This window comes from Oncorhynchus kisutch, linkage group LG10 (assembly GCF_002021735.2).
Source record: "Oncorhynchus kisutch isolate 150728-3 linkage group LG10, Okis_V2, whole genome shotgun sequence".
NCBI classification, from domain to species: domain Eukaryota; kingdom Metazoa; phylum Chordata; class Actinopteri; order Salmoniformes; family Salmonidae; genus Oncorhynchus; species Oncorhynchus kisutch.
In genome coordinates, this window is record NC_034183.2 from 29260176 (window position 1) to 29286824 (window position 26649).

Below are 26649 nucleotides of genomic sequence, written 5' to 3' on the forward strand. Positions count from 1 at the left end.
GAAAAACAGGCTTTGTTGATTTACTGTGTGAGGTGAAGAAAACATTTCTGAGAAACTCAGTTTATTAGCGGTGGACGTGGTGAGTTATGACAATCAGAAATCAGACATTGCCAAATGGGCACTTTCCTACTTTTGCATGCAGGCTATCAAGTAGGCCTACTTCTGTGTATGCTCACGCGTACATGCTCCCTCAAGTTATCAGGAAAGAGAAACCAGACACATGGAGAACTCCAAACAAAATACAATGACAAAACTGGTAATGGTTTCTCACAAGTGTTGCAGGTTGTGAACTCCGCAAACAACGTTTCCAGTCCGAGAATGAGAACAGTAGGCCTAATTACACCATTAACATAAAAATAACCTAATGATGGGGGATTAAAGGTACATGTACTAGGTTTTCTGGTGACAGGTCATTTATTTATTTAAAAAAAAATACATATAAAGGGCAAATAATTCACACAAAGAAACAATGAATGGCAAGAATTGGCAGGAGACAGCTGAACACATTCTGGAGAGCTGAGTGCATGCATTCTGGAGAGCTGAGTGCATGCATTCTGGAGAGCTGAGTGAATGCATTCTGGAGATCTGAGTGAATGCATTCTGGAGAGCTGAGTGCATGCATTCTGGAGAGCTGAGTGCATGCATTCTGGAGAGCTGAGTGCATGCATTCTGGAGAGCTGAGTGCATGCATTCTGGAGATCTGAGTGAATGCATTCTGGAGAGCTGAGTGCATGCATTCTGGAGATCTGAGTGAATGCATTCTGGAGAGCTGAGTGAATGCATTCTGGAGAGCTGAGTGCATGCATTCTGGAGATCTGAGTGAATGCATTCTGGAGATCTGAGTGAATGCATTCTGGAGAGCTGAGTGCATGCATTCTGGAGAGCTGAGTGCATGCATTCTGGAGAGCTGAGTGCATGCATTCTGGAGAGCTGAGTGCATGCATTCTGGAGATCTGAGTGAATGCATTCTGGAGAGCTGAGTGCATGCATTCTGGAGATCTGAGTGAATGCATTCTGGAGAGCTGAGTGCATGCATTCTGGAGAGCTGAGTGCATGCATTCTGGAGAGCTGAGTGCATGCATTCTGGAGAGCTGAGTGCATGCATTCTGGAGAGCTGAGTGCATGCATTCTGGAGATCTGAGTGAATGCATTCTGGAGAGCTGAGTGCATGCATTCTGGAGAGCTGAGTGCATGCATTCTGGAGAGCTGAGTGAATGCATTCTGGAGATCTGAGTGAATGCATTCTGGAGATCTGAGTGAATGCATTCTGGAGAGCTGAGTGCATGCATTCTGGAGATCTGAGTGAATGCATTCTGGAGAGCTGAGTGCATGCATTCTGGAGAGCTGAGTGCATGCATTCTGGAGAGCTGAGTGCATGCATTCTGGAGAGCTGAGTGCATGCATTCTGGAGAGCTGAGTGCATGCATTCTGGAGATCTGAGTGAATGCATTCTGGAGAGCTGAGTGAATGCATTCTGGAGAGCTGAGTGCATGCATTCTGGAGATCTGAGTGAATGCATTCTGGAGATCTGAGTGAATGCATTCTGGAGAGCTGAGTGCATGCATTCTGGAGAGCTGAGTGCATGCATTCTGGAGAGCTGAGTGCATGCATTCTGGAGAGCTGAGTGCATGCATTCTGGAGATCTGAGTGAATGCATTCTGGAGAGCTGAGTGCATGCATTCTGGAGAGCTGAGTGCATGCATTCTGGAGAGCTGAGTGCATGCATTCTGGAGAGCTGAGTGCATGCATTCTGGAGATCTGAGTGAATGCATTCTGGAGAGCTGAGTGCATGCATTCTGGAGAGCTGAGTGCATGCATTCTGGAGAGCTGAGTGCATGCATTCTGGAGATCTGAGTGAATGCATTCTGGAGAGCTGAGTGCATGCATTCTGGAGAGCTGAGTGCATGCATTCTGGAGAGCTGAGTGCATGCATTCTGGAGAGCTGAGTGCATGCATTCTGGAGAGCTGAGTGCATGCATTCTGGAGATCTGAGTGCATGCATTCTGGAGAGCTGAGTGCATGCATTCTGGAGAGCTGAGTGCATGCATTCTGGAGATCTGAGTGCATGCATTCTGGAGAAAGACAATCCTCCCCTTCTTCTTGTCTCAACATTTTAAATGATACTAAACACATTATCGTCTCACATATTTTAGATGCTATTCACTAACAGCACAGCTAGACCTACTGCCATGCGCACTACCCAAATTGTGGGTTTACCAAAAAGGACTACACACTTGTGATAATTAAGATTGTTTTTAAAGCTAATGATCCTCTGTGTCTAAGTCATGCTCCCTGGTGTAGTATTTTGAATGATTTTATTTAGACAGGAGTAATTATATAATGTTGGCAACATCAATTTACTTTCGGGGAAACTATCATCCTAATTGTGCACTGTGCACCCGCCCACTTTCCTTAGGGTATATAACAAAGTATTGAGATAAACTTTTGTTATTGACCAAATACTTATTTTCCACCACAATTTGCAAATAAATTCATTAAAAATCCTACAATGTGATTTTCTGGATTTTTTTTCTCATTTTGTCTGTCATAGTTGAAGTGTACCTATGATAAAAATTACAGGCCTCTCTCATCTTTTTAAGTGGGAGAACTTGCACAATTGGTGGCTGACTAAATAGTTTTTTTGCCCCACTGTACATATATCCTTGGCATATTACATCATTTATGCAAGACATTTGGATTTATGCAAGACATTTGGATTCCCCTTGTGCTGTGCTCACAGGAAGGCAGTGCAAACTTTGTCATCCAAGTCTGGCATTCTCTGGATTTGTGGTGCTTTCAAGACAACTGGGAACTAAATAAAAAAACAAAGTTAAATCATAATGTCATGGATCTTCAGGTCAGAGTTCTAGAAAGAGGTCAGAGTTTAAAAAAAATGTTACACCTTTTTCTCCCCAATTTCGTGGTGTCCAATTGGTAGTTACAGACTTGTCTCATCGCTGCACTCCCGTACGGCCTCGGGAGAGGCGAAGGTCAAGGGTCATGCTTCCTCCGAAACACAACCCAACCAAGCCACACTGCTTCATGACAATGCCCACTTAACCTGGAAGCCAGCCACTCCAATGTGTCAGAGGAAACACCATGCACCTGTCGACCATGTCAGCGTGCACTACGCCCGGCCCGCCACAGGAGTCACCAAACCCTCCCCTAACCTGGACGATGCTGGGCCAATTGTGCTCTGCCCAATGGGTCTCCTGGTCTCGGCGCCTGGACTCGTACCCAGAATCTCTAGTGGCACAGCTAGCACTGCAATGCAGTGCCTTAGACCACTACGCCACTCGGCAACTCTGACCTCGCCTCCCGAGTTGGAATTCTGAGTTGGATGACCGTTCAAAACGTATTTTCCTCAGTCAGAGCTCGCTTTTTTCCAAGTTCCCATTTGTCTTGGACTCGCTGGAGTTTGAGATTTACCCAGTTTCCAGTTGTTTTGAATGAGGCTGCCCCACCACCACAGAAAGCACCGGGTTAGGCTGAAACGCCAATATTTTGGAGCTGCCTTACTCTTTGTTTGCGGCATTATTAACTCAATGATTTTAAAAAGTACATTGTTTGCAAACTGATATGTGACACAAATGAATGTCAAAATAACATGCAAAACATGTAATATATATATATATATATATATATATATATATATGTGTATATATATTTATATATATATTTTTGCCCCACCTGCCCTGAATGACGGGTCGTCACTGCTGCCACGTTAATTCTCATAACCTGCTATGTTAGTTCTCCTAACCGCCACATGAATTATCCTAACCGGTTTAACTAAAACACTACAAGGAAGCTGCAAGCAGCCACACAAAACTGTCTTGAGTGGCAACCAATCTGCCCAATTAGCTGTTATGTTTCCATACACCCACTTCTGTTGATCCTCCCCCTTATTTCGCACGCCCACTTTCAGACACTCCACATATGCAATTACCCATACTGGATTGATTTGGCGGGGAAAGATGGTCCTCTCTAACCGGGAATTGTCATTTAAATGAATGGTTTCATTCGTTTAATGGCATGACTTGGAAGTGGCCAGTATGAAAACAGCAGGTCAGTCCGATTCAGAAAGATCTGTGAGATCTACAAATAACTCTGAGACGTCGCAGGTTTATGGTGATTACTTCGAAACTGTCAATCCAATTCATGAAAGATAGAAATAGCACAGAGAAGAAAAGAAATGTGCCCGCGGTTAATGAATGTATATAAAGAGCATCCCAGTTTCCCTGTTTGCCTACTCAACCTAAATATTTCAAGTCATTAGAACTGTGCGCTTGTCACAGTAAACTACAGCCAGGCACTTATTCAAAATATGGATGTATTGTTCGAAAGTAATATTACCCAAATTAGGTGTTCCAACCCGATACATACTTTAATATACTATAACACATTTGAGAAAACTGAGTGATATAAATTTTCCAATGCGATGAATAAAGGCGTTTTCTTCTGTGCACGAGCTCAAGATAAAAGCCTGCAGGGGTGATCGAGCCCGTCACCCCTGATATGAATTCTCCAGAGATGATGAGCAGACTCCCCCGCCTTGAGCAATTTGCGTCTTTCTGGAATGCTGGCGCGCGTGTCAGCTGTGAGCCAATCCGTGGCCCCAAACGTCACTATGTGGGTCTCATGGTCTATGTTTAAAACGGAGAAATGCTCTGATGCACCGCATTCTCTAACCCTTCGAGCCTCGAGTTTATTCCTCTGTCATTGGTGACAGCGCGCAATGACGATGCACCGCTAGGGGACCACAGTTTACGCACTGACACCTTCAGGTGGACACCGACTGTGGAGAGCATCTGTACCCTGGTAAGGCGATGGAGAACTCAAGCGTGGTGGTCACTGATGTTCCAACTGCTGGCCTAACAGAATTCCTCAACTTCACCATGAATGACACCATCTCCCGACTCTACGAAGGGTTCACAGATGAGCTCGCCATGACAGAATTACGCGTAACGAACGACCCGGTATCTCTGAAAGTCAACACTCTAAGGACTGCGTTTGCTGCTGGGCTTCGGGCTAAGCTGCCACCGACGGAACCTGCTCACTTGGTGGTTGCTTTTTGGGATTCCCCGCTAAGTCACGGAATCAATGTGTTTGTAGGGATTGTCTTGTGCTTCACCATGCTGGGCCTAGGGTGTACGGTAGACGTTAGCCAGCTTGGGGAGCATATCCGCAGACCCATCGGGGTTCTGCTGGCGCTAGTGTGCCAGTTTGTTATCATGCCCCTGGTCGCCTTCCTGCTTGCTTTGGCATTCTCTCTCGACGATGTGGCGGCTATGGCCGTGCTACTGTGTGGCTGCTGTCCAGGAGGAAACCTATCCAACATCATGTCGTTATTAGTGAACGGGGAGATGAATCTGAGGTAACTAAAGGAACGAATACAACTATCTCCCACCTTTCCAAGTGGACTATAAAACGCAAATAAAAAGATCTCAATTTATAGCCTACTTGGATGAATGGAAACCTAAACCTATATTCATTGATATATTGTCTGATATTGCACTTTATTCACGATGCCTATAACTCGAAGTTTAGGCACACGTAGGCTATTACTTGGATTTTACGCATGACAATTAAAATTGAATTTTACGCACAGTCGTATCTCCAGCATAGCATACTGTTGGGACTTGTGGTCCAGATTTTCAAAAAAGATAGATTTGAACACATTTTAATTTATTAAACAGAACATGATGGCATTATTTGAGGACCCATCACTTAATATTCGTCCACCATTCTAAAAAGTAATATTAATGTACTGGTCACTCTGCTTTTGGGGACTCGAATAGTTAATGTGATGGTGTGATTCACTTTTGTCTTTCTCTTTTCAGCATCATCATGACCATTTCCTCCACGATCCTAGCGCTGGTTCTGATGCCTCTATGTCTGTGGATATATAGCCGCGCCTGGATCAACACCCCGGTGGTCAACCTGATGCCGTTCGGCGCGATTATCCTCACTCTCTGTAGCACTCTCATCCCAATTGGCCTGGGGGTCGTGCTCCGGTACCGTTACAACCGGGCGGCGGACATCGTTTTAAAGGTATACAGGGCAGCCTCAAATAACGGCCCGGTATAGAGGAAGGTTTGGAGATGACTGGTTCATTGTGAGATTGAGAGCACTTGGCACATACTTTAGACAGACAGTGAAAAGCTGGTTTGTTATATTCCTCTGCCCTTTTCCTTTCTATAGTTTAGTTTAGAAATATGATATTACACGAAATTTATCAATAAAATGTATTAGACCTAGGTACTATATAAAGAATACAAATGTAAGATTACCTCAATTACTTCCTGATTCTAAGTGTCACATTAAGAATGACATACAAGACTAAAATAGTACATTTTATGATTAAACAGGGTAGTTTTGCTAGTAAAATAAATCAACATTTCAACAAGTCAATTGTGGATATTTTGACTTTATAATCACTAGTGTGACATTGTACCCATTGAGTCATTTTTTATGTCTAGCTCTTAGGGCCGACAAAGCCTGCCCACATTGCACAGTGACATCAGAGGCAGAGTACTGTCAGAGAGATCCCCTCTGCCCCTCCCTTTCAGATGAATGTATCTAAAGGCAGCTCAGACAGGAGAGGGAGGGGCACGAGATGTGTGACAGAGTCATAGAACTGGATGATAGATCCACAGAGGGGAAAGGATGCAAGAAACAACATCCATTCAAGTGGACCTCGCTCACTTGTGGCTTTCCCTTGCTCCTTAATAATACTGGTTCTGTTTGAATATCCTGAAAATGCGTCCATTGTTTCTTCCCTCTACCCTTCTAAAACAACCTGGATGTAGGGAACGTCAATGTCATAAAACCTGTGTTGATTCCGTGCTGTTTGTTTCCCCAGTTGTCTCTGTGGTCTTTGCTGGTGACCCTGGTGATGCTGTTCATCATGACGGGGGCCATGTTGGGGCCAGAGCTGCTGGCCACCATCCCTCCGTCTGTCTATGTGGTGGCTGTCCTGATGCCTGCCTGTGGCTACGCTGCAGGCTACGGCCTGGCCACCCTCTTCGATCTCCCGCCCAACATCCGCAGGACCGTGTCCCTGGAGACCGGGTGCCAGAACGTGCAGCTCTGCACAGCCATCCTGAAGATGGCCTTTCCACCACAGCTGATGGGGGGCATGTATATGTTCCCTCTGCTCTACGCCCTCTTCCAGGCCGCCGAGGCTGGCATCTTCATCCTGGCCTACCGGATGTACAGGAAAGAGGTTCTACACAAACCAGACACAATCCCACCAGGGGACAACAGAGATATTGGATATAATAGGTTTGAAGACGAGGATATGGGTTTTGACACTTCTTACGGGGCGGTCACCACGAGTGACCCAAATCTCATCATGCTGGAGCCTTGTCCGGACTCTACTCCTGTTTAGTGCGCATGAGACGACGGCCCACCATGGGCGGAGTGGCGCATAAAGACATTCAGGTCCGCTCATGACGTCACTATAAAAAAAAATCCCGCAGGGCAGAAACTCTATGAGTGTGTCTCATGACAGGACAGAAGACTGCAACTATTTATGAAGTGAGAGAATGATACAAAATATATTTGAAGCAATTCATAAGACCATAAAAACAATTATGAACAGGTTCATAGAAGTAAAAAAAACATATCTGAACTTACTTCAACATCTTGTGTATGAATCAAAATGGCTGTGAAAATGGATTTCATAAAACATATTCATCCACTCTCGCATCACTGATGCAGGACAACAGCGGTTTACCAAATGTATCATCTCACTTGCTTGTAAAGTCAAACATGATCATGAGCTACATAGCTAACATTGTCAATGATTGTTTTGCATTCAAAGCAAGTATTCAAGTCGAAGGGTAAATGTTTTGGAGCCTATAGTTTCAGTTCAAGAAGAAAAATCATGCAGTACAATTCTTCAACAAAACCTAACTACTCCATATCACCATATATGTACGATGACAACCCGTCTGTAAAATATACAATTGTGTATATGTTTATCAATGTATATTAAAATATATATGATATAGGAAAAATAAAATATCTACTGACACTGTTCCGTTATATTTGCGGATTGGTCTTGGAGGCCAATTTAGGAGGACTGCCACACCTGCGTACAATTAATGAAATCGTGTCTCGTCAATCTATTTAAATCGGTAAACCAAATAACCCAAGTTGGCTGAGAAAAAATGGCTACATATGTAGACGAGTCGATCGACAGTTATTTCTATTCATCTTACAACCCTTATTCTGGCAGGTATCCCAAACCAAAAGGTGCGGGCTGGAGAAACAATTATTTGGCCAACTATGTGGCTACAGAGGACTATTTTGATAACCACCAGCGCGCGCAACTTAAATCCATCTTGTCTCAAATAAACCCCAATCTTACACCGAGGCTAAGGAAAGCAAATACCAAAGATGTCGCTGTGCAGGTCAACCCGAAGAAGGATGTCTCCGTGCAGTGCTCCCTCGGCCCAAGGACTCTCATGACCGGAAAGCGAGACGCTTTGCGCAAGAGGAAACAGGAGGCCCAGGCACCCGGTAGCCCTGCGGGTAGTCCAGGCAGCTCCGTGGGAGGCGTGCTCTACCCTCGCACACTGGCCGTCTACTCGCCTGTCGCTTCTAGGAGACTTGCATATTTTCTAGAAGACGACAAAGGGGGACCGAGTGAAGCACAGACCGGTGACCCACCTGAAACCGTGAAGCCCGGGAAAAATAATAAAGGCGAAAAGTCTGCAGATGACAGAACAGAAAAGGCAAAGGACGAAAAGACTGGGCCAGGTAAAAAAACTAGTAAGAAGACTGACCGGTCAGTTACGACCGAGGATGTCAAAGCCGATCAGGATGGATCGGAAGTCAAGACCCGCGTGAGGTTTCAGGTGAGCCCCAAACACTGACAGTAGTTTAGTCGGCCAGTCTGAAAGACTCAAAATAAACATTTGACATGTGAGTAATTGTAAAGGTGGCTGTGTAGTGGCCGTCTAGACCAAGATGCTCTATGTAATTCGCATTCTGACTAGACTCGATGCCTTCCTAGTTTCTGGAGCAGAAGTATGGGTACTATCACTGCAGAGACTGCAACCTGCGTTGGGAGAGCGCATATGTTTGGTGCGTCCAAGGAACGAGCAAGGTATAGTAAACTGGTCCATTCAATCCCTGGCGTATGACTACTGCTGTTACTCTGGTAGTGCCTCTTATCAAGTGCAGTCTCCGTTTCAGGTCTACTTCAAGCAGTTCTGTAGAACGTGCCAGAAGTCCTTCAATCCTTACCGGGTCGAGGACATCACCTGCCAGGTTAAGGATCTAGGCTTCTGTACTATACTGTGCATTGTTAAACTGACAAATCATGACTTGACACTAAACTTGGGTCCTCCACTTAACCATGTCCTCTGTCTCCACAGACTTGCAACAAGTCACGCTGCGTGTGCGAAGTGACCCCTCGCCACATTGACCCCAAACGCCCCCACAGACAGGATCTGTGTGGCAGGTGTAAGGGCAAGCGGCTCTCCTGTGACCGCACCTTCAGTTTCAAATACATCATCTAGCAGGAACCTGCACATGAACTGTCACATCTAAGTCCTGCAGCCCAGAGAAGCCCCTGTGCACATTTAAAGAGGCTCTGGGCTGGAGGAGAATACTTTTGGATTTCATTATTTTCTGTTATGCCTTTATTTTCATTATGATAGTGATTGCAGGAAAACACTTCTGAATGTGAAATAAAGTGGCAATACTCAGCAGTCTACATTCTCTGGCATTTTTCTCTCCCTGTCTAGCATGGCTTGTCAGTGGTTCAGACGCTAATCACTATGCACATGACCTGTTACTGAGGACGGCCTGACTAGCCAGCCATTGAGTGAGGTTACTGGAGCTTAATGCAGATGTAATTTTGCTAGGACTGTCTGGTCTCGTTCTGTGTTATTTCCATTAAATTCAAACCTGTCTGCAATGGGCCTTTAAATAACAATAGTCTGAAACATTCATATGGTCAAGTTTTTATTTATCCAGAGAGAAGGCTTGGTATGTGAGATGACAAAGTATATTGGTAATGCATCCCTACAATTAAAAACAATTTTCCAGGAAAATCTGTTAAATAACTAAGATCAGCATTCAAATGCAACAGACAAGTTCTGTGAGGAATGAGTACAGTGATCGTTTACAATGTGCCATGACAAGTTTCCTGCAACACTGACATCAAGCAGTGCCTTTTCAGAAGCATAAGCAGAGCCTTAATGGCAGTTTCCCCTCAGAACACAGGGCCGTGGCACACCATCAGTGCAGCTGTGTGCAGCCAACATGGATAAACACAGGCCTGTTTCCCCTCATGTCTTTTTAGAGGAGCCTGTTCCAGGGCCAACATGGAGATCACAGTGGAGAGAAGGAATGCATAGGACTGGGCTTGGTTGGGCTGTGGCAGTCCAACAGGAAGCAGAATCTATGCTAGCTATCGCCTTTAACCAGTTCCAATTTACTGACCCACAATCCCCACCAGGCAGGCCAATCTTTGGGAAATGTTAAAGTTCGTGTGACAGGATTATAATAGTGGAGTGGGTCATTAGTGACTATCAGCTATCTTTCTCACATCAGCTTCATACATCCTATTCGGATTAACAGTGCAACAAAAGTACAAGGGGAAAATACTGGTTTTACATTTTCTAAAATATATACAGAGTAAAATAAGTTAGATGTTTACATAATGAGTTGTAGCCAGTCTGCACTTCTGTGCAATTATATGCATTTGTGTATACAAGAATATATACCACACAGCCTAAAGTCTCTACAGGCAGCTACTTATTTGGTTACAGAGTGAGTTTCATTAGAAGACCTGCTGAAGATGATGCTAGTCTCCAACGCAGGTGAATAAACAGATCAATTTATCTTTTTCCAGTCCCTAAGGGAAGGGGGACACAGCTCCCCTAGGATTACAATTACATGTTAAATACCCTAACATTTACAACCTAGGATGTTAGCTCTAATAAAAAATAGTACATTTCTCAAAAAATATTATTGCAGTGCTTCTCTCCTTCAAGCATGCTTTTGAAAACTTAGTTTTTTCTTTGTTTTTGTGTTTGTTTATGAATCTTGACAAGGACTGCCCTGTCCTCTCACAAAGCCATCCGGTTTCCTTCCGGACCGACTCCCAAGGCGCCCATGCTCCAACTTCTCTGCTACAAGAACACCACATCTCCCTGACCGAACCTCAAACCCCAACCAGTCTCCTGACTGGGGCTGAGGAGGCAACTGGCCAATATGGGAGACCCATCAGGTAATTTCCGCCAAAACGCTTCCAGTTTAGCATCATCATCCCCATTGTCTCCTTCCTACTTCTCGCTCCTGGGCCAGTCTTCACCCGTCACATAATACCCCAACTTATTGCAGCTGAATTTGGCAAGGTGGCTTATTCTGGGAAAACAGATACGAGCTTTTAAAGTATTTTATATATGTAATATATATGAGTCACAGCTATTCCCACACATCCTTTAGCCCTTATTAGGTGGAGTCTCTTCTGTCCTCCCCAAACACACATCACTGTCTCCCCAGCCTCCAGAGCAGATGGAAGCTGTGAGTCATACAGGAGAGGTCTACTGCAGTCCAGTCTAGACTAGTCCAGTCCAGTCTTTGGGCCTGAAGGCTCACAGTCCAGTGCTGACCACTGTGGTCTGGGGGGCCTGGCAGGTTTGGGCCTGGCTCAGAGCCTCTCTGATCTGCAGGTTGAGCTCCATGAGGCGCCCGCTGGCCTGGGACAGGTCCCTGCTGGGCCCCACCACGGCCAGGCAGCCTGTCTGGCCCAGCGTCTGGTGACGGAAGTAGATGTGCAGGAGTGTCTGGACCGCGTCGTCTGACTCGTTCCCAAAGATATCGTTAGGCCACAGAGACCTAGTGGAGGAGAGGGAGGAGGAAGAGAGCATCAGGACAGAAGACTAGACACATGCCTGTATAGTCTATACATCGAGGAATAGGTGTAGGGTAGAAAAGATGTAGTCCATTGTTTCTTTACCTGAAGGTTTTGACCTGTGTGAGGGCAGAGCTGAAGTCTCTGGCTCTCAGGGTCTCAATCAGTGATTGGATGGCTGTCTCCGTACTGGTCTGGGAGGCATCCGACACGCCCACATCCTCCTGTCCATCAACCTCCGACTCCACCTGCTTCAAACAGCTCTCAAGGATGGCCAGCTCTTCTGACATGTTGGTCACCTTGGAGACATGCAAAAAAGGTCAGATAACCACAGAGATAATCTCACGTGTATTTGGGCACGTACAAGACTTGTCTAGAAAGTCAATGAAGCAATGCAATTAGTATTGATGTGATTAATTGAAATATCTGACCTCATCTCTCCATGTGAGAAATGATTCACTCTCATTCAGGGGATTTAATGAGATTTATCTCCAGTAAAAAGCCATAAGGGCTAGACAGCGGCAGAACCACTAGATAGGGACTGAGAGAGTGCCTGACTGTCACTATGTCTGAGTGCTTGTATGTCTGGTCGGCAAAATTGTGTGCGAGCGCGTGAGAGAAAGAGCATATACGTGGAGGTATCTTGGAGAATGTTTATATATTTTCTCCGGGGCACATTTGTACATTGTCATCTACAAAAGCGGCTCATGACTTTACAGATCGACTTTTGCCGTTACAGTATCTTTCATTCCAAAAAGCATAAGCTTGCCCATTCACCCACTGAATGGCAGGCACACACAATCCATCTCTCAAGGCTTAAAAATCCTTCTTTAACCAGTCTCACCCCCTTCATCTACACTGATTGGAGTGGATTTACAAAGTGACATCAATAAGAGATCATAGCTTTAACTTGAATTGACCTGGTCAGTCTGTCATGGAAAGAGACGGGTGTTCCTAAAGTTTTGTACACTCAGTGTATATACACAGGAAGCAAGTAAGTTTAATTGAGCGTGTGCGTTGTCACTGCTTGTTTTCCTTTCAGGGAAGATGTGGGAAAATGCAGGGGGCCTCAATGTCTCAAGCTTTCCTGAAACCAACCTGAAGTACAACTAAAGAGTTAATTGGGGAAGGGAAATCAACGAACACACCCTCTCTGTGTTGACCTAGCACACACAATGGTGCGTGTGACGTGAAACCCTCCAAGTCTGCTTGAGTGGGTGACGAGCGAGGTTTCTTTTTGGCATGTAAATAAATGACAACTAACCCCTATTAACACAGCCTAGAACTGTATTCATGCTGCCCTTCTGTACCACCCACATGGAGTGTCCCACCACACAGGCCCTGTTGAGTCAAGTGTTTGGGGACAAACCCCTTGCTCTGTCTCACCTCTGCCTCTCTCTTGATGGTGTCCACATGACTGATGAGTTTGCAGTAGGCCTGGAAGAGCAGCAGCAGCTGGAAGTGCAGTTTGTAGAGCCTGCGACACAGCTCCAGCTCCTACAGAGAGAGAGCAGAGACGGTAACACACCAGCCACACCAGGTCATAATGGTCACATGATCAGACGGACGGATATCCTGGGTTAGAGATGAAAGGGTTAACAAGGCACGGAGCGACGTCCCTACAGCAGGGGTCTCCAACCTTTTCTACCATGAGTTACTTTAAAAAAAATTCAACGTTGCAAGCTACTTATTTTGAGCTTTCAAATAGGCACTTTCTTCTCCCCCCGCAGCTCGTCCGAGTCCTTAGTGTACAAGAAAAAGTAGTGCAGTGTTCTGTCAATACACCTTTGGAGTATAAACAACTCCACGGGGGCCCTATAAAATCTGTGATTTCTTTCCAAAATTATGTTTTCAGTTTTATTTTTTCTCATTTTATATATATATATATATATATATATATATATATATATATATATATATATATATATATATTATTCCCCCCCCACTCTTAAATTGATGTTCTGCATCGATGTCAATGCTTAAATCACATCAGAAGACCGTTTTTGGGGGGGTTCTGGAAGAAAAACAACAAAAAAAGTGTAATTCCCCTTTACTTGCGCATCTGGTGTGATTTCTAATGTGCCAGTCTAGTGATGGTTCTGTACTGCTGCTGCTCATTTCATGACAATGTTTGCAAATAACAGATACAAATGATATACAGTACTTCATGATATACTTATGCCAGACAAGCCTACTTTGCAGATAACATTTAATTGAGACATTTTGGGAGAAGTATTTGTCAACCCACGAGACTTGCCACATCAACTAGCTAAATGCGGAGTGATAGACAAACTCCCGCACCACAAAGAAAGGGGCAATATTGCTGGAACTTAATTGGCAGATAGGGTTAGGTTTGGCTTTTCAAGCCAATAGTAGCTAACCAGGGGTGGGACAATGTCAATGTTGCGTTGGTTAGATAGTAGCTGGGAGCTTGCGGTGACTGATACTAGTTAGATTTGATTATGACAGTTTGCGGCAGGACGCGTGGAAATTGCATGTATCAAAGGTATGTGGACACCTGCTCGTTGAACAGCTCATTCCAAAATCATGGCCGTTAATATGGAGTTGGTCCCCACTTTGCTCCAATAACAGCCTTCACTCTTATGGGAAGGGTTTCCACTAGATGTTGGAACATTGCTGCGGGGACTTGCTTCCATTCAGCCACAAGAGTATTAGTGAGGACGGGCACTGATGTTGGGAGATTAGGCCTGGCTCGCAGTCTGTATTCCAATTCGTCCCAAAGGTGTTAGATGGGGTTGAGGTCAAGGCTCTGTGTAGGCCAGACAAGTTCTTCCACATCGGTCTAGACAAGCCATTCCTGTATGGTCCTCGCTTTGTGCACAGGGGCATTGTCATGCTGTTGCCACAAAGTTGGAAGCACAGAATCATTTAGAATGTCACTGTGTGCTGTAGCTTTAAATTTCCCTTCACTGGAACTAAGGGGCCTGAACCATGAAAAACAGCCCCAGACCATTATTCCTCCTCCACCAAACTTAACAGATGGCACTATGCATTTGGGCAGGTTCCATTCTCCTGGCATCTGCCAAACCTTGATTTGTCAGTTGGCCTGCCAGATGGTGAAGCGTGATTCATCACTCCAGAGAACGCGTGTCCACTGCTCCAGAGTCCAATGGCGGTGAGCTTTACACAACTCCAGCCAACGCTTGGCATTGCACATGGTGATCTTAGGCTTGTGTGCGGATGCTCGGCCATGGAAACCCATTTCATGAAGCTCCCGACTAACCGTTATTGTGCTGACGTTGCTTCTAGAGGCAGTTTGCAACTGAGTACCCACAATTATTATATATATTTTTTACACACTACGTGCTTCAGCACTCCTGTTCTGTGAGCTTGTGTGGCCTACCACTTCGCAGCTGAGCCGTTGTTGCTCCTAAACGCTTCAACTTCACAATAACAGCAGTTCACCGGGGCAGCTCTAGCAGGGCAGAAATTTGACAAACTGACTTGTTGGAAAGGTGGCATTCTATGACAGTGCCACGTTGAAAGTCACTGAGCTCGTCAGAAAGGCCATTCTACTGACAATGTTTGTCTATGGAGATTGCATGCTGATGTGCCTGATGTTATACACCTGTCAACAACGGAAGTGACTGAAATAGCCGAATCAACTAATTTGAAGGGGTGTCCACATACTTTTGCATATACAGTGTACTTTCAGAATTGTTTGGCAAGCTACTCATCGGTGGGCTGTAATCGACTTGTTGGAGACCCCTGCCCTAAAGAGAAGCGACGAGGCCTAGGTTACAGTCTAGCCCTATTAACTAGCTACTAACCAATCAGAGGTCGGCATCATTATTAGCCATGGAGGACTGGGTTATACAAAGACCATCACCACCTGTCTGTCACGACCCCTATGGATAAGGTCCGTCCAACCAGAGCTAAACCGACCAAATATGTTACTGGAATGATCAAAACATTCTCTCAAATGCAGGAAACATGGAAGTGAATGGGAATTTGAACAGATATGGAAATGGTGCAATAAGCATGCAAAATGAAGGTTGACTAAACATGGCTTCACAGCTCTCTCCCCATCCTCTTCCCCTCCCCGTAACCCAGGGCAACATCCCCCTCTCAAATCAGGCAGACAACTACCACAATCATGATTTCATTTGCGCAATTTTACATCTGCTGTGTAAATCAGTAGGGATGAGGGAGGGGTTAAGACATTGACAAGATTATTCAGCCAAGGCGAAGCCAAAAGTAGAGCATATATCTGCATACATGCCAATGATGAGAAACAGTAGGCTTGGGGAAATTATTTAGATATATGAGAGAGAGGTGGAGTCAGAGTGGGAGGGCCCAGGCCTTGGTTGGTTGACGACTGCGGCAGGTACCCGCAGAGAGGGATGAGATGGTCAGTGTGTAGTCCGGACATCATGATTATATTGGAGTCTAGAATACTTAGAGAACCACTTACTGCTAGTTTTTCCATTTGCTAAGCAAGAGGGTGAGCAGGTCACAAAAACAAACAAACAAAACAGGAAGAGAGAAAGACCAAGAATTAGTGAGCCTTCACATCGCAACCCTGATACAGTGACCTGACAGACGAGGAGGGGAGGGGTAACAACCCCTCCATCATAACGCCCATTCCCAGGTCAGGGGGAGGCTTAGTCCCAACAGTGGTTCTCAGATAACACAGCGCACATTAGCTGGTCTAGGATCAGTGTGTTCAAGTCAAAACAGTGTATAAATACAGAGATGGAAAACAGAGAGCAGGATATAGACAGAGAGAGCCAAGAGGGGGAGAAGAGAGAGCCAAGAGGGGGAGAAGAGAGAGCCAAGAGGGGGAGAAGAGAGAGCCAAGAGGGGGAGAAGAGAGAGCCAAGAGGGGGAGAAGAGAGCATTAAGTAGAAGAGAGAGGCGAATGAGTATGTGCCTCTCTGCTGATGAGAGTACAACAGAGCTTTAGTCTGTAATAGCTCATTTTGACCATTTTGACCTTTCTGACCTGAAAGGGGGAGGCGGCAAGCAAAGAGGCAATAAATCTATAACCTCCAGCAGCGGTGTCAGAGTACTAAACATTATCAGGGGACAGGAGGAGACCGCACGGTAGAGGTTCTCGGCTGTCCTCAGATCAGCTACATCTACCATGATGAGCTGAAGTAATACTGGCTTCAGGACCAGTGGACAGTTCAGTAGTGATTATATCACTGAGCTTGTGGGATGTTAAAATATGGTGTTGAGGACGAGGGGAGATTAATTAGCTCTGACGCGTAAAGATTTTCTCGGAAAAATTTTTTTGTTCTCAAACAGGCGTGTTATCATGCGTATCGACTGTTTGACTGTGTTAGAAAAGGCACTCAGACTGTCGTCACATTTTCTGAAAGACTAAAAGTTGCTGTGTTCAGATGTGTGTGGGTTAGTCATACCTGGGCTTGAGTGTTGGGTTGTTGGTTGCCGTCTTTGTCACGAAACGTCTTCCTGCAGTTCTCCAGCCACTGTGTGAATGGGATGAGGGAGGGAGAGAATATGTCATGAAATTGTCTTTTTTCTTTCGACGAGTGTGTGTTTGTGCAGGGGTCAGGTGGGGGGTAGATTTAATAAGAGTGCTGTACTTAGCGAATTAAAGAGGGTTGGTTCCAGTGCAGGGGGGTGGAGACCAATCCTCCAGGAACTGCACCAGTCTCATTCAATTAGCGCCCCTGCATCCTGGAGCCCTCTCTCTCAATCTCATCTGTCCTCTTTACCCCCCCCCCTCCATCTCTCCTTCCTCCCTCCCTCCTGTCCAACCCTCTAACTGATTTAGGAGCGCCAGAGAATATTTTTAGCCCGTCAGCAGAGGATGTCGCTAGCAATGAGGACGCTAACGGACGCCAAATCCACTCATATCCTCCTGTGATTCAATGGCTGACCCGACGACAAGCGACAGCCGACATTTATCTCCTTATGACTCAGCTCATTGTCTCGGTTCTGTTCCCTCAGCCTCTTCCTCCCTGAGCTGGGCTGGAGGTGAAATGAGGCGTAATCGGACAGCTCATTGAGCCTTCAGGTTTTCCTCACTATAAATGAGAGGCCATTGAAGTGCCACTCAGTGTTCTGGTGCAGGGCCGGTCTGCAGACAGATATGTGCTATGATAATTAGCCATAGAATAAGGATGTGTGATTGCGTGGTCTGAGGGTTTAGGAAACTAGAGGTCAGAGTACTGTAGATAGGGACGAGTGTGTAACGGTTAGATGTACATGGTGATGAACGGGGAAAGCTCACCTCCTCAGCCGCCTCTCTCTTGCCGTTGTAGGTGTCCAGGTGCTCCTGCAACTCCAGCACACTAAACTTCAGAGTCTCCAGCAGTCCACATGACACCAACTACAACACAGACCAGACGCGTTAACCAACTGCAGGACACAACCAACTACACAATACAACATCACATGAGTGTGTCAACTCCCTGCAGTATAGGCCAAGTGCATTTGCACTGCGTAACAAGTACGTCTGATTATACAACTGCTGCTGTCGCAAAAAATATCTTACCGACAAGCATGCTACAGTTAGCTTCGTCATGGTTCCCAACCAGAGAAATGATGCAACATAACTTCACATTAAGGAAGTGGTCATCTCTGGGTTAGCAGGCGCAGACTCACCGTCTCAGCGTCCAGCAGCACCGTGGGGCACTGGGAGTGAGAGGTCATGACCTCTAGGGAGCTGAGGAACTGGTTCCCCATTCGCTGCAGCCGCTCTCCTAGGAAACGCACTGACGAGTGGGTGATGTCGCCAAACTTCCTCTGCGTGCTCTGCAGACACCAAGACAATAACACATTCAACAGAGCGAACACACACAAATATATACAAAACATACAACTAAACATATTCCACGCTTTCACCTTAAATAGCCGGGAGAACACGTGGAAGGTGTACACAGCAGAGGACCCATCCGTGTCCGACAACATCTGGTTGACATGGCAACGCCAGGCGTCCTCCTCGTCGTCATAGGCAACGGGCTGGAAAGCTGCCAGGATGGCGGAGAGGAAGGGTGAGGGGGGCGGAGAGGCCTGGACCTCTGAGAAACCATCTTGATCGCCCTCATCCTGACTGAGAACAGACAAACACACAGGGTCTGTCTTAGTACCACTGACACACACAGGATTCACCCAATTCTGAATGCACAAACACATACACCCTCGCTCTGACTGCAACCAAAACAACCTCACACTTCCGTCTCTCGCCTCCTCCCCTCTCCCTCTGCAGCGGTTTCTGCTGCAGTGTTTCTACTACAGAGCTCTACTACAGAGCAAAGAGAATACATGGCTCTCCTACCATCTTAACACAACCACACACATGGATACTCACAGGCCTGTGGGACCGAACAGCCTGACGAAGCAAACCGAGTAGAAGTATCTGATGCCTGCGCTGCCGAGCGCTGTGGAGGACACAGACTTCGTCCTCATCCTCACCTTAACTCCCTCTCTCTCTGCAGCACAGTAACAAAGTCTCTCTCTCTCTCTCTGCAGCACAGTAACACTGAGTCTCTCTGCTAGCTGCACTAGCCTGCCTAGCACACGGCACCGTACCACACAGGAATGCAGAGCAGAGCTCTATCTGAGCCCAGCATCTGACACACACACACACACACACACACACACACACACACACACACACACACACACCAAGGCCCCAATCTCACAGCAGGCAGCGCAACACCTCCTGCCGAGTTAAGCTTTCTTGTTGGCGCACAAACACACACAGCAGAGCCCCTCTGTTTTCCGGGGGAGGATCATTAGGAACACTGCCATTCCCTCTAGCGATCAATCAAACTGCCTGGGTTTTGGAAATGGGGGAAATTAATTCAAGTACTTGTGTACTGAATGAGCAAGCAAGAAGTGTATACGTGGTTTCTACATCTCTGGTAGTTGAATAGAGTTGGTATGTGGCTGTACTGTGATCAGTGTCCTCTAGACAGAGTTGGTCCACCTTGATGAGCGTGTGTATATTAAAAGGAAAGAGAGGAGCCAGAGCTGGCCCACCTTCAGAGAGATGCCCGCCTCTCCAGCCCAGCCCCACTACCAGCCCTGCCCGCGTGGGAGAAGAGCCAGAGATGAGCTCACCAATTACAGCAGCTCATAAGACCAGGGAAATCGCAGAGGCGCCAGGCAGCCCCGACACACTCAGCCGCCCACTCGATCAATTACTTGGGCAAACACAGAACGCACATACAATACGATGACCCACCACACACACACACACACACAAAACAGGTTGGGAGCAACACATGGTCAGCTGCAGAGCAGTGCCCCTGGAGCAGGTTAAGGGGTTAAGTGCCTTGCTCAAGGGCACGTCAGCAGTACGTGGCACCTGAGATATTGATGCCAGCAATACTCTGGTTGTTGACTCACTCCCCCCAGATTCCACTTCACCGCATGCAAGTCTGAACTGAAAACAGGTATGCAAATGTAAAAAACAGGATGACAATCTAGAGACGGGATCAATGATACCTGCCAACAATATACACCTGACGACAAACAGATATCTGACTAGAGGCCACAACCACCGCACATATGGCCACTCATACAGGTCCTCTGATACTGGTCAGTAAAGTGAGTAGACTTACCTGGACATGTCGGAGAAGTCAGCCTCCTCCTCCTCACAGCGGTCGTCAAGCTCCTTCAGTGCCAGCGTCACGTCCTCCTCACACACAGAGCCACAGGGGCTGTCTAGGATGGGGGGCAGAGGCATGGCTGTGAGGGAGTCCCTCTCTTCACAGAGGGACCCCGGCGGGGTGTCTATGGCCGGTGGGAGAGGGGGGGCCGGGTCCAGGTCGTAGTGGGAGTCGGTGAGGTCACACAGCTCAGGGGGCAGAGGGGGGGCGCTGCTGCCAAACCCCGTGTCCGTGCTCACGCTGCTGCTCAGCTCATCTGCCGCCGTCATGCTCACCCCGTCCTAAACAGCCAGCAGGGGGAGCTCAGGAGGTCAGATATACATACACACTACATCATTATACAAAGATACATTCTCTCTTGAGACCTTACAGAACCGGTTGGTTGGCATGACAGCCCTTCTAAAAGTCTCCCTAAGAGTTACTTCAGTGTTTGCCAACTGTTTTTTTGTTGCTTATTGTACCATCAACTGAATTTTGCTCTGCCTGGAGTACCCCTGAAGTATCCCCTCACTTCCCCAGTGAGTTTATGGTCTGGTGGGTCTTCAAGAATCCCCCTGTGTCTTGGCCATGTACTCCCAGTAACCCTGGGTAGGAACCACTGATCTACTTAACCTTTATCTATGCCTGACAAAAACATTACTGGCTTAATCTCATTTTATAACATTCAAGAAAATAGAGGTCACGGTCAGCATAATTCAAGAGATTGATGTTCACTTTAAAAAGCTCATACTATAACTTGGTGTCTCTCTAGAGAAAGGGAACACGCTAAAGAAATAGGGCCAATATCAATCTAGTGTTGCACTCATGTCAGGGGTGTCACTTAAAAAAATCAAAAAATGGGGAGGACGGGCTCATGGTAATGGCTGGAACGGAATAAATGGAATGGTCTCCAACAAAACACCTGGTTTCCCTGTGTCTGATACAATTCCCTCCATTCATTATTATGAGCCGTCCTCCCCTGCCCTATGCATTCTAACCCATACGGATGGATCATAAACTACCGATTTATGGCTCACACTAAATGACTAGCTACAGAAGACCATAAAACGTGACATTTGAACACAATGCCACATTGTTACCCGACTGACAATGACAAACTTCTCTGCGGTGGCAGTTACCTGCATTAAACCACAGTGTGCGTCATTAGACAGGAAACAGTGTTCATGGAAGACACGTCCACGGAACGGGGGTCTAGAACATGTAATTGAAATGGACGTGTTCTGTCTGTGCCTCGTTTCCCTCCATTTAAGGGTCTAAGGAACAGAGAGGAGAAGGTGGCAGGCTGCCAGAGCGTCCCCGAGGCACGATGGCTTCATTACAGAAAGCTTTTAGGAGTGGGTGGCCGCCCGGGCTGTCGTGGAGGGGATGAGCAAGAGAATCGATGATTTTATCTGGGGCTCATTACACTAAGAGCTGGGCCTATCATGAGGAGATGTCCTTGAGCTGATGGGTACGGGCAGGGACAGTAGGGGCGGGGACAGTAGGGGCTCACAGGGAATCTTTATTCACATCATTGGGGGGGTTCTCTGACTGAAAGCCCACGTTGAAAATCCCACCTCTCAGTTTCACTCGCACAATCCGCAGATGTACATCCTGTGTCAGTGTGTATGAGATGGTCAATTCAGAATGGGGTCGTCGGGGACAAACAAGAGCGGCATACTATCAACACAAAACCTAAACATTATGTGGAAGAGGTGTAGTAGTGGCAGAGATAAAAATGGACTAATGGAAGCTGTTAGTGACTATGGGTTCCCTAACTGTGTTCCCTGGTGAACTGTCCTCACTGGTTATATCTAACGCATGTCTGTGTCGTGTCACAATGGTCTCTAGCGTAGCCGGCTGAACTAGCTCATACTCACATATGGGTCTGCCCCGCTGGTGTCCAATGCGCAGCACGTATTTAACGAGGGGTTTCGTTTTGAATGTTCAGGTTCCAAATTTGAGAGGTGAACCGTTTCGGCTAGCCTGAGGTGAGCATTGACGATGATCTCGTCCCCCCCAATTACACAAGCAAGAACCACAAACCAGCTAAATCAGAGAAAGCAAGAGCCAGCCCACCACAACACCCACAAGCCCCGAGCAGCGCGACAAGCAGAGAGAAAGAGATGAGACGGAGGGAGATGTGAACAAAGAGAGCATCCCTTACGGCCCTGTCCAGAGAACAGGCAGGACAAGAGCCAGCCCACTGCACCCCAGGTACAGCACTCTCCCTAGAGGCAGGATGAGAGAGGAGGTGCCCACCAACCCTCTGCGTGAAAAAAACATGACTGACAGAGAGCCCAGCAGAGGTAGAAAGTGGTTAAAAGAAGAAGATAAGGCGCTAGAAAGAACCGGAGCACCCCGATTTATTTCTCCCGATTGGTCGCACCTCAGGCAGCTGACTGCTGTTTGAGTCAGAGCGGGGCATCTCCAGTGCAGTGCTGTCCTGGGGGGGCAGCAGGGCCGTGGTCTCCTCTGTCAAGGCACTGCTGGACGACTCCTGCGATTGCTGCAGAGAGTCCATGTGGTTGGACGTGGCATCGTCCGTAGCCGAGTCACTGTTCATCTGGAGTGAGAGACGGACGCAAAGAACGGTTCAACTTTTCCATTTGGAATTAGATAGTAAATAAATCAAACCTCCAAACTCTATATATTATCTGGTGTCCTCTGCTCCGAGTCTCCAGGATATCTGCTAGTATACTGTTACGTTTCTATTGTTCAACATGCAAGTTTTTTTTTTTTTGATTGCATACAAGAGTAAGACGTTTACCAATAAAGAAAAATCTACTATGTTCCAGGCATCCTTACAAAACATTCTTGTTATTCGAAAAACTATATATTCTTACATTACTCCGTCTGCAAATGACATGCTGCATGCTCATGGTAGCATTGTTTAAAAGTTACTACAGAGCCGTGTTTGGGCCCAAGGGCCACTAGAGGATCAGTCTCACAGTGCACTATATCAAGCGCAAAGGAGGACTAAGAAGACAGCACAGACTGAAGAGCAGCTCCAGGAATAACAACATATTGTTGATAACACCCTGGGAAGATATATATATTTTTTTATAGCAAAGCAAAGAGACGTTAGAGAAAGGCAGCCAGAGGTTTGGGGGTTAAAATGATATTGGGTTCATGCTCACAAAGGAACATGCTGTTCATGTTCTGCCAGGTGTAACTTGACTACATCCGTTTTTGACATGCCATGCTATGGACTCGAGTTTCACTTTATTGTAACTAATCTCCCAGTTAGTTCATTGATTCCCATATGTTATGTCTGTGACCTTTAACATATCAGAAAGCTGGACTGATTCTTAGAAGTACAGTGTTTGGGTCTCTACTTTACTTACCTAAAAACAAACTTCTGGGGGAAGGGGGGGTACTGGTTTGTGGGTAAAATTAGGTAGAGCATCTAGGATTGGGGTGAAGGAGGGTAGAGAGGGAAATAGTGACTGTTACCAGCGGAAGCAAGCATCTAGCCCCAGGGCAAACTGGGTAAGGTAGCAGCTCTGCAATAGCTCTGCTCAGCGGACACACACACACCATGCCAACGGGCTGTGTGAGGAGCATGGGGGCGGGAGGGGGACGGGGGCACCCTGGTGGTGGGTGAGACTTACGAGGCCAGAGCGGGTGAGAATCTGGCTAGCGCTCAGTACCTCCTCCTCAGATGACTCGTCCGTGTCCTCCTGGTTGGTGAGGTTGAGGCTGGGTGTGCTCCCGGTGTACTGGCACTCCTGCAGGGACGGCGTGTCCCCGTCTCCCTCCCCCTTGTCCATGCTGTCCAGGGAGCGCCGGCGCACGCCCCAGTTAAAGTTGTCCATGCTCTCCCCCTACAGGAAACAGCAGTCAGATACCAGTAGAACTAACTGAAGTGTGAGATATCTGTCAAAGATGTGGATGGATGACAACAGCACAAGTACACAAGAAACCAGAAGTACGTCACTAACATGCCACATCTAAAAGAGCTGTGTTTGCAGTAATGGGAAGGGGAGGAAACAACGCCTTTTCTCCAAGGCTTTGACCCTAATCACTTCAGACATAGAGCTGCAAAACTTTAAAGACAAACTAAATAAAAGCACAAGAGGAGGAAAAATCAGGACAAAGTGCAGACGACATCAATCATGAAACACAAAGTATTTGTGGCATGCTTCATTGGCTGTCTGTTTCTAGACTGACAAAACAGGTGCTTCTACAGGGTGACAATCACAGACTGACAGAGGGCCACCAGGGCACTGAGGAGAGCAGCTCTTGCTGGCCCAAAACTTACCTGCAACTCCTTGTGGCGGGAAAGGAGGAAAGGTAACAAAGTGAGTTAGGAAGAGTAGGCAGTAGGGACAGTTAGAGGACAACATAGAAGAAAAGTCATACCGAGACACACACACACACACACACACACAGATGTACTTGAGTGCACGAGTCCACAATCACACACACTGAATGAAACCATTTATTGTCACCCATCAACGACATGATCTAAAATGATGCAACAGCAGAGAGACTATTGCAAATGATTATATACAAGACAGGTGTGTGTGTGTACAGATGACTTATCCTAGTGTACAGTAAATCACCCCTCACCTCAGCATCTTCCAGCTCCACGTCCAGGAAATCAAAGTCCTTGAAGACTCCAAACTGCTGCTCACTTCCTGCATCCTCTCCCTGCAGGTCCTCCTCCCTCACCACCTCCTCCACCGTGGGGATCAGACTGGTCTGCTGGTCACCGGAGTCCAGGTCCTCGTTGGATGAGAACACCACCTAAACACAGACAGAGAGTACAGTTATGGTAAACATGTTTAAATTAAAGCACATGGAGGGATAGGATATGTTTTGTTGAAGTTGATCACTAGTCCTGCTCGCTCACAGTTTGACATGCCAGGTGTCTTACAGAAGGATTCTTGGGAACGCCAGACTCAGGACCACACAGAGAGAGAACGTTCATGAGCTTCTCTCTGGTTCTCCTCTGAAATAAGACAACATAAACCAAAAATGCATGAGACATTCCAACGTAAAACATATCAAACCACGTCGTAACATATCCCGTGGCTGAAAGTACCTGAGAGAGTTGGGGCCTCTTCCAGCTGACAGGCACCAGGCCGTTGGAGTTGGATCCAGAGGAAGTGGAGGACGTGCTCCGGGTCACAGCGATGACTTGCGGTTTCCCATTCCGCCCTGCAGCTGTGCGCTGGTCCCCGTACTTATGCCCTATGATGGGCGTCTGGGGGTCAAAGGTTAAACCAGTTAATCTCGATTACACAGGCCTGATTATTTTCTGATAAATGGTAGGGGATGAAGGTAAAAGACGAGTGAGAGAAACAATCAATCAGAGAAGGAGGAAAAGATAACAAGGACCACACCCCACAGAGAGATGAACCTGGAGAAGAGTCCCCTTAGCAAGCTGGTCCTGGGGCTCTGTTCACAAACACAAACATACCCCACAGAGCCCCAGGACAGCAGGACAGATGTCTGAGAAAAGTACTTCTTTGTATTGACATTTTAGCAGCATATACAAAAACATGTTACAACATAAGCACAAAGCACAACAGTTTAAAAACATCAATTTACACATTGAGCAGGCAAGACCTCACCTCTGAGATGTCAAAGTGGAAGTCCAGCGTCTTGCCGGGCAGCTCCTTAGAGGAGTTGTTGAAGATGCGAGTGAAGGCGATCTCTGGGGATCCAGAGGACTCGGTGCTGTAGGAGCGCTGCACCTCGTCTGGCACCACCAGGCTGGCCGACCGAGACACCACCAGCTTCAGGATGTTCTGGGCCTCCTTCCAGTACGGGCTCTGGGGAACGCACAGGAACAGAGGTGGTGTTGGTTAGATTGTCAATAGGAGAGAATTTAAAAATGGTTTTAGGAGGACACCTCAGTTATAGGGAAAGTTAAGAAATATATTGTCTTTCAGTGCTCCTATGATACTGTATGACATTTTCTGATTCAAGTTCTCATGTCACATACACAAGTACAGTGAAATGCCTTTCATGAAAGCTTGAAACCCAACAGCGCAGTAATCAATATAGTACTAAAAATAACAGGGTAGAACAAAAACATGACAAATAAAAATAAGAACACGCAAAAGTAAGAAGCTATATAGTGGGTCAGTTCCAATACCATATTTACAATGTGTAGGGATACTGGAGTGAAAGAGGTGGATATGTATAGGGGTAAGGTGACCAGGCATCAGGATG

At 46.6% G+C, this 26649-nt stretch overlaps 3 protein-coding genes across 34 annotated transcripts in view; 2 read left to right on the top strand and 1 right to left on the bottom strand.

Moving 5' to 3' along the window:
* The first annotated feature begins 4647 nt into the window (after positions 1-4647).
* Positions 4648-8015, top strand: LOC109897509 (sodium/bile acid cotransporter 4-like). Its single transcript, XM_020492009.2, has 3 exons — positions 4648-5374; positions 5841-6051; positions 6863-8015. Exons 1-3 carry the CDS (start codon positions 4827-4829, stop codon positions 7388-7390), a joined length of 1287 nt encoding a protein of 428 aa, XP_020347598.2. The 5' UTR covers positions 4648-4826; the 3' UTR covers positions 7391-8015.
* Positions 8016-8112: 97 nt separating this feature from the next.
* On the top strand, positions 8113-9723 carry LOC109897510 (zygote arrest protein 1). Its single transcript, XM_020492010.2, has 4 exons — positions 8113-8864; positions 9023-9115; positions 9205-9279; positions 9387-9723. Exons 1-4 carry the CDS (start codon positions 8175-8177, stop codon positions 9528-9530), a joined length of 1002 nt encoding a protein of 333 aa, XP_020347599.1. The 5' UTR covers positions 8113-8174; the 3' UTR covers positions 9531-9723.
* A 242-nt stretch (positions 9724-9965) lies between these two features.
* The window catches only part of LOC109898017 (protein furry homolog-like), a 91594-nt gene continuing 74910 nt past the window's right edge, over positions 9966-26649 (bottom strand). For 9 of the 32 annotated variants that reach the window (XM_031833500.1, XM_031833499.1, XM_031833470.1 and 6 more), the window contains 17 exons: positions 26046-26246; positions 25514-25675; positions 25322-25420; positions 25039-25215; positions 24728-24736; positions 24078-24290; positions 22853-23029; positions 20437-20765; positions 20181-20258; positions 18713-18920; positions 18473-18622; positions 18099-18197; positions 17263-17331; positions 16311-16328; positions 13262-13372; positions 11981-12174; positions 9966-11859 (listed from right to left, as the gene is read on the bottom strand). In XM_031833500.1, coding sequence (XP_031689360.1) covers positions 11616-11859; positions 11981-12174; positions 13262-13372; positions 16311-16328; positions 17263-17331; positions 18099-18197; positions 18473-18622; positions 18713-18920; positions 20181-20258; positions 20437-20765; positions 22853-23029; positions 24078-24290; positions 24728-24736; positions 25039-25215; positions 25322-25420; positions 25514-25675; positions 26046-26246 — 2538 coding nt within the window. In that variant the 3' untranslated portion in view covers positions 9966-11615. The remainder of the gene's footprint in view (positions 11860-11980; positions 12175-13261; positions 13373-16310; positions 16329-17262; positions 17332-18098; positions 18198-18472; positions 18623-18712; positions 18921-20180; positions 20259-20436; positions 20766-22852; positions 23030-24077; positions 24291-24727; positions 24737-25038; positions 25216-25321; positions 25421-25513; positions 25676-26045; positions 26247-26649) is intronic. The other 23 variants (XM_020492748.2, XM_031833478.1, XM_031833496.1 and 20 more) reach the window with 20 other exon arrangements.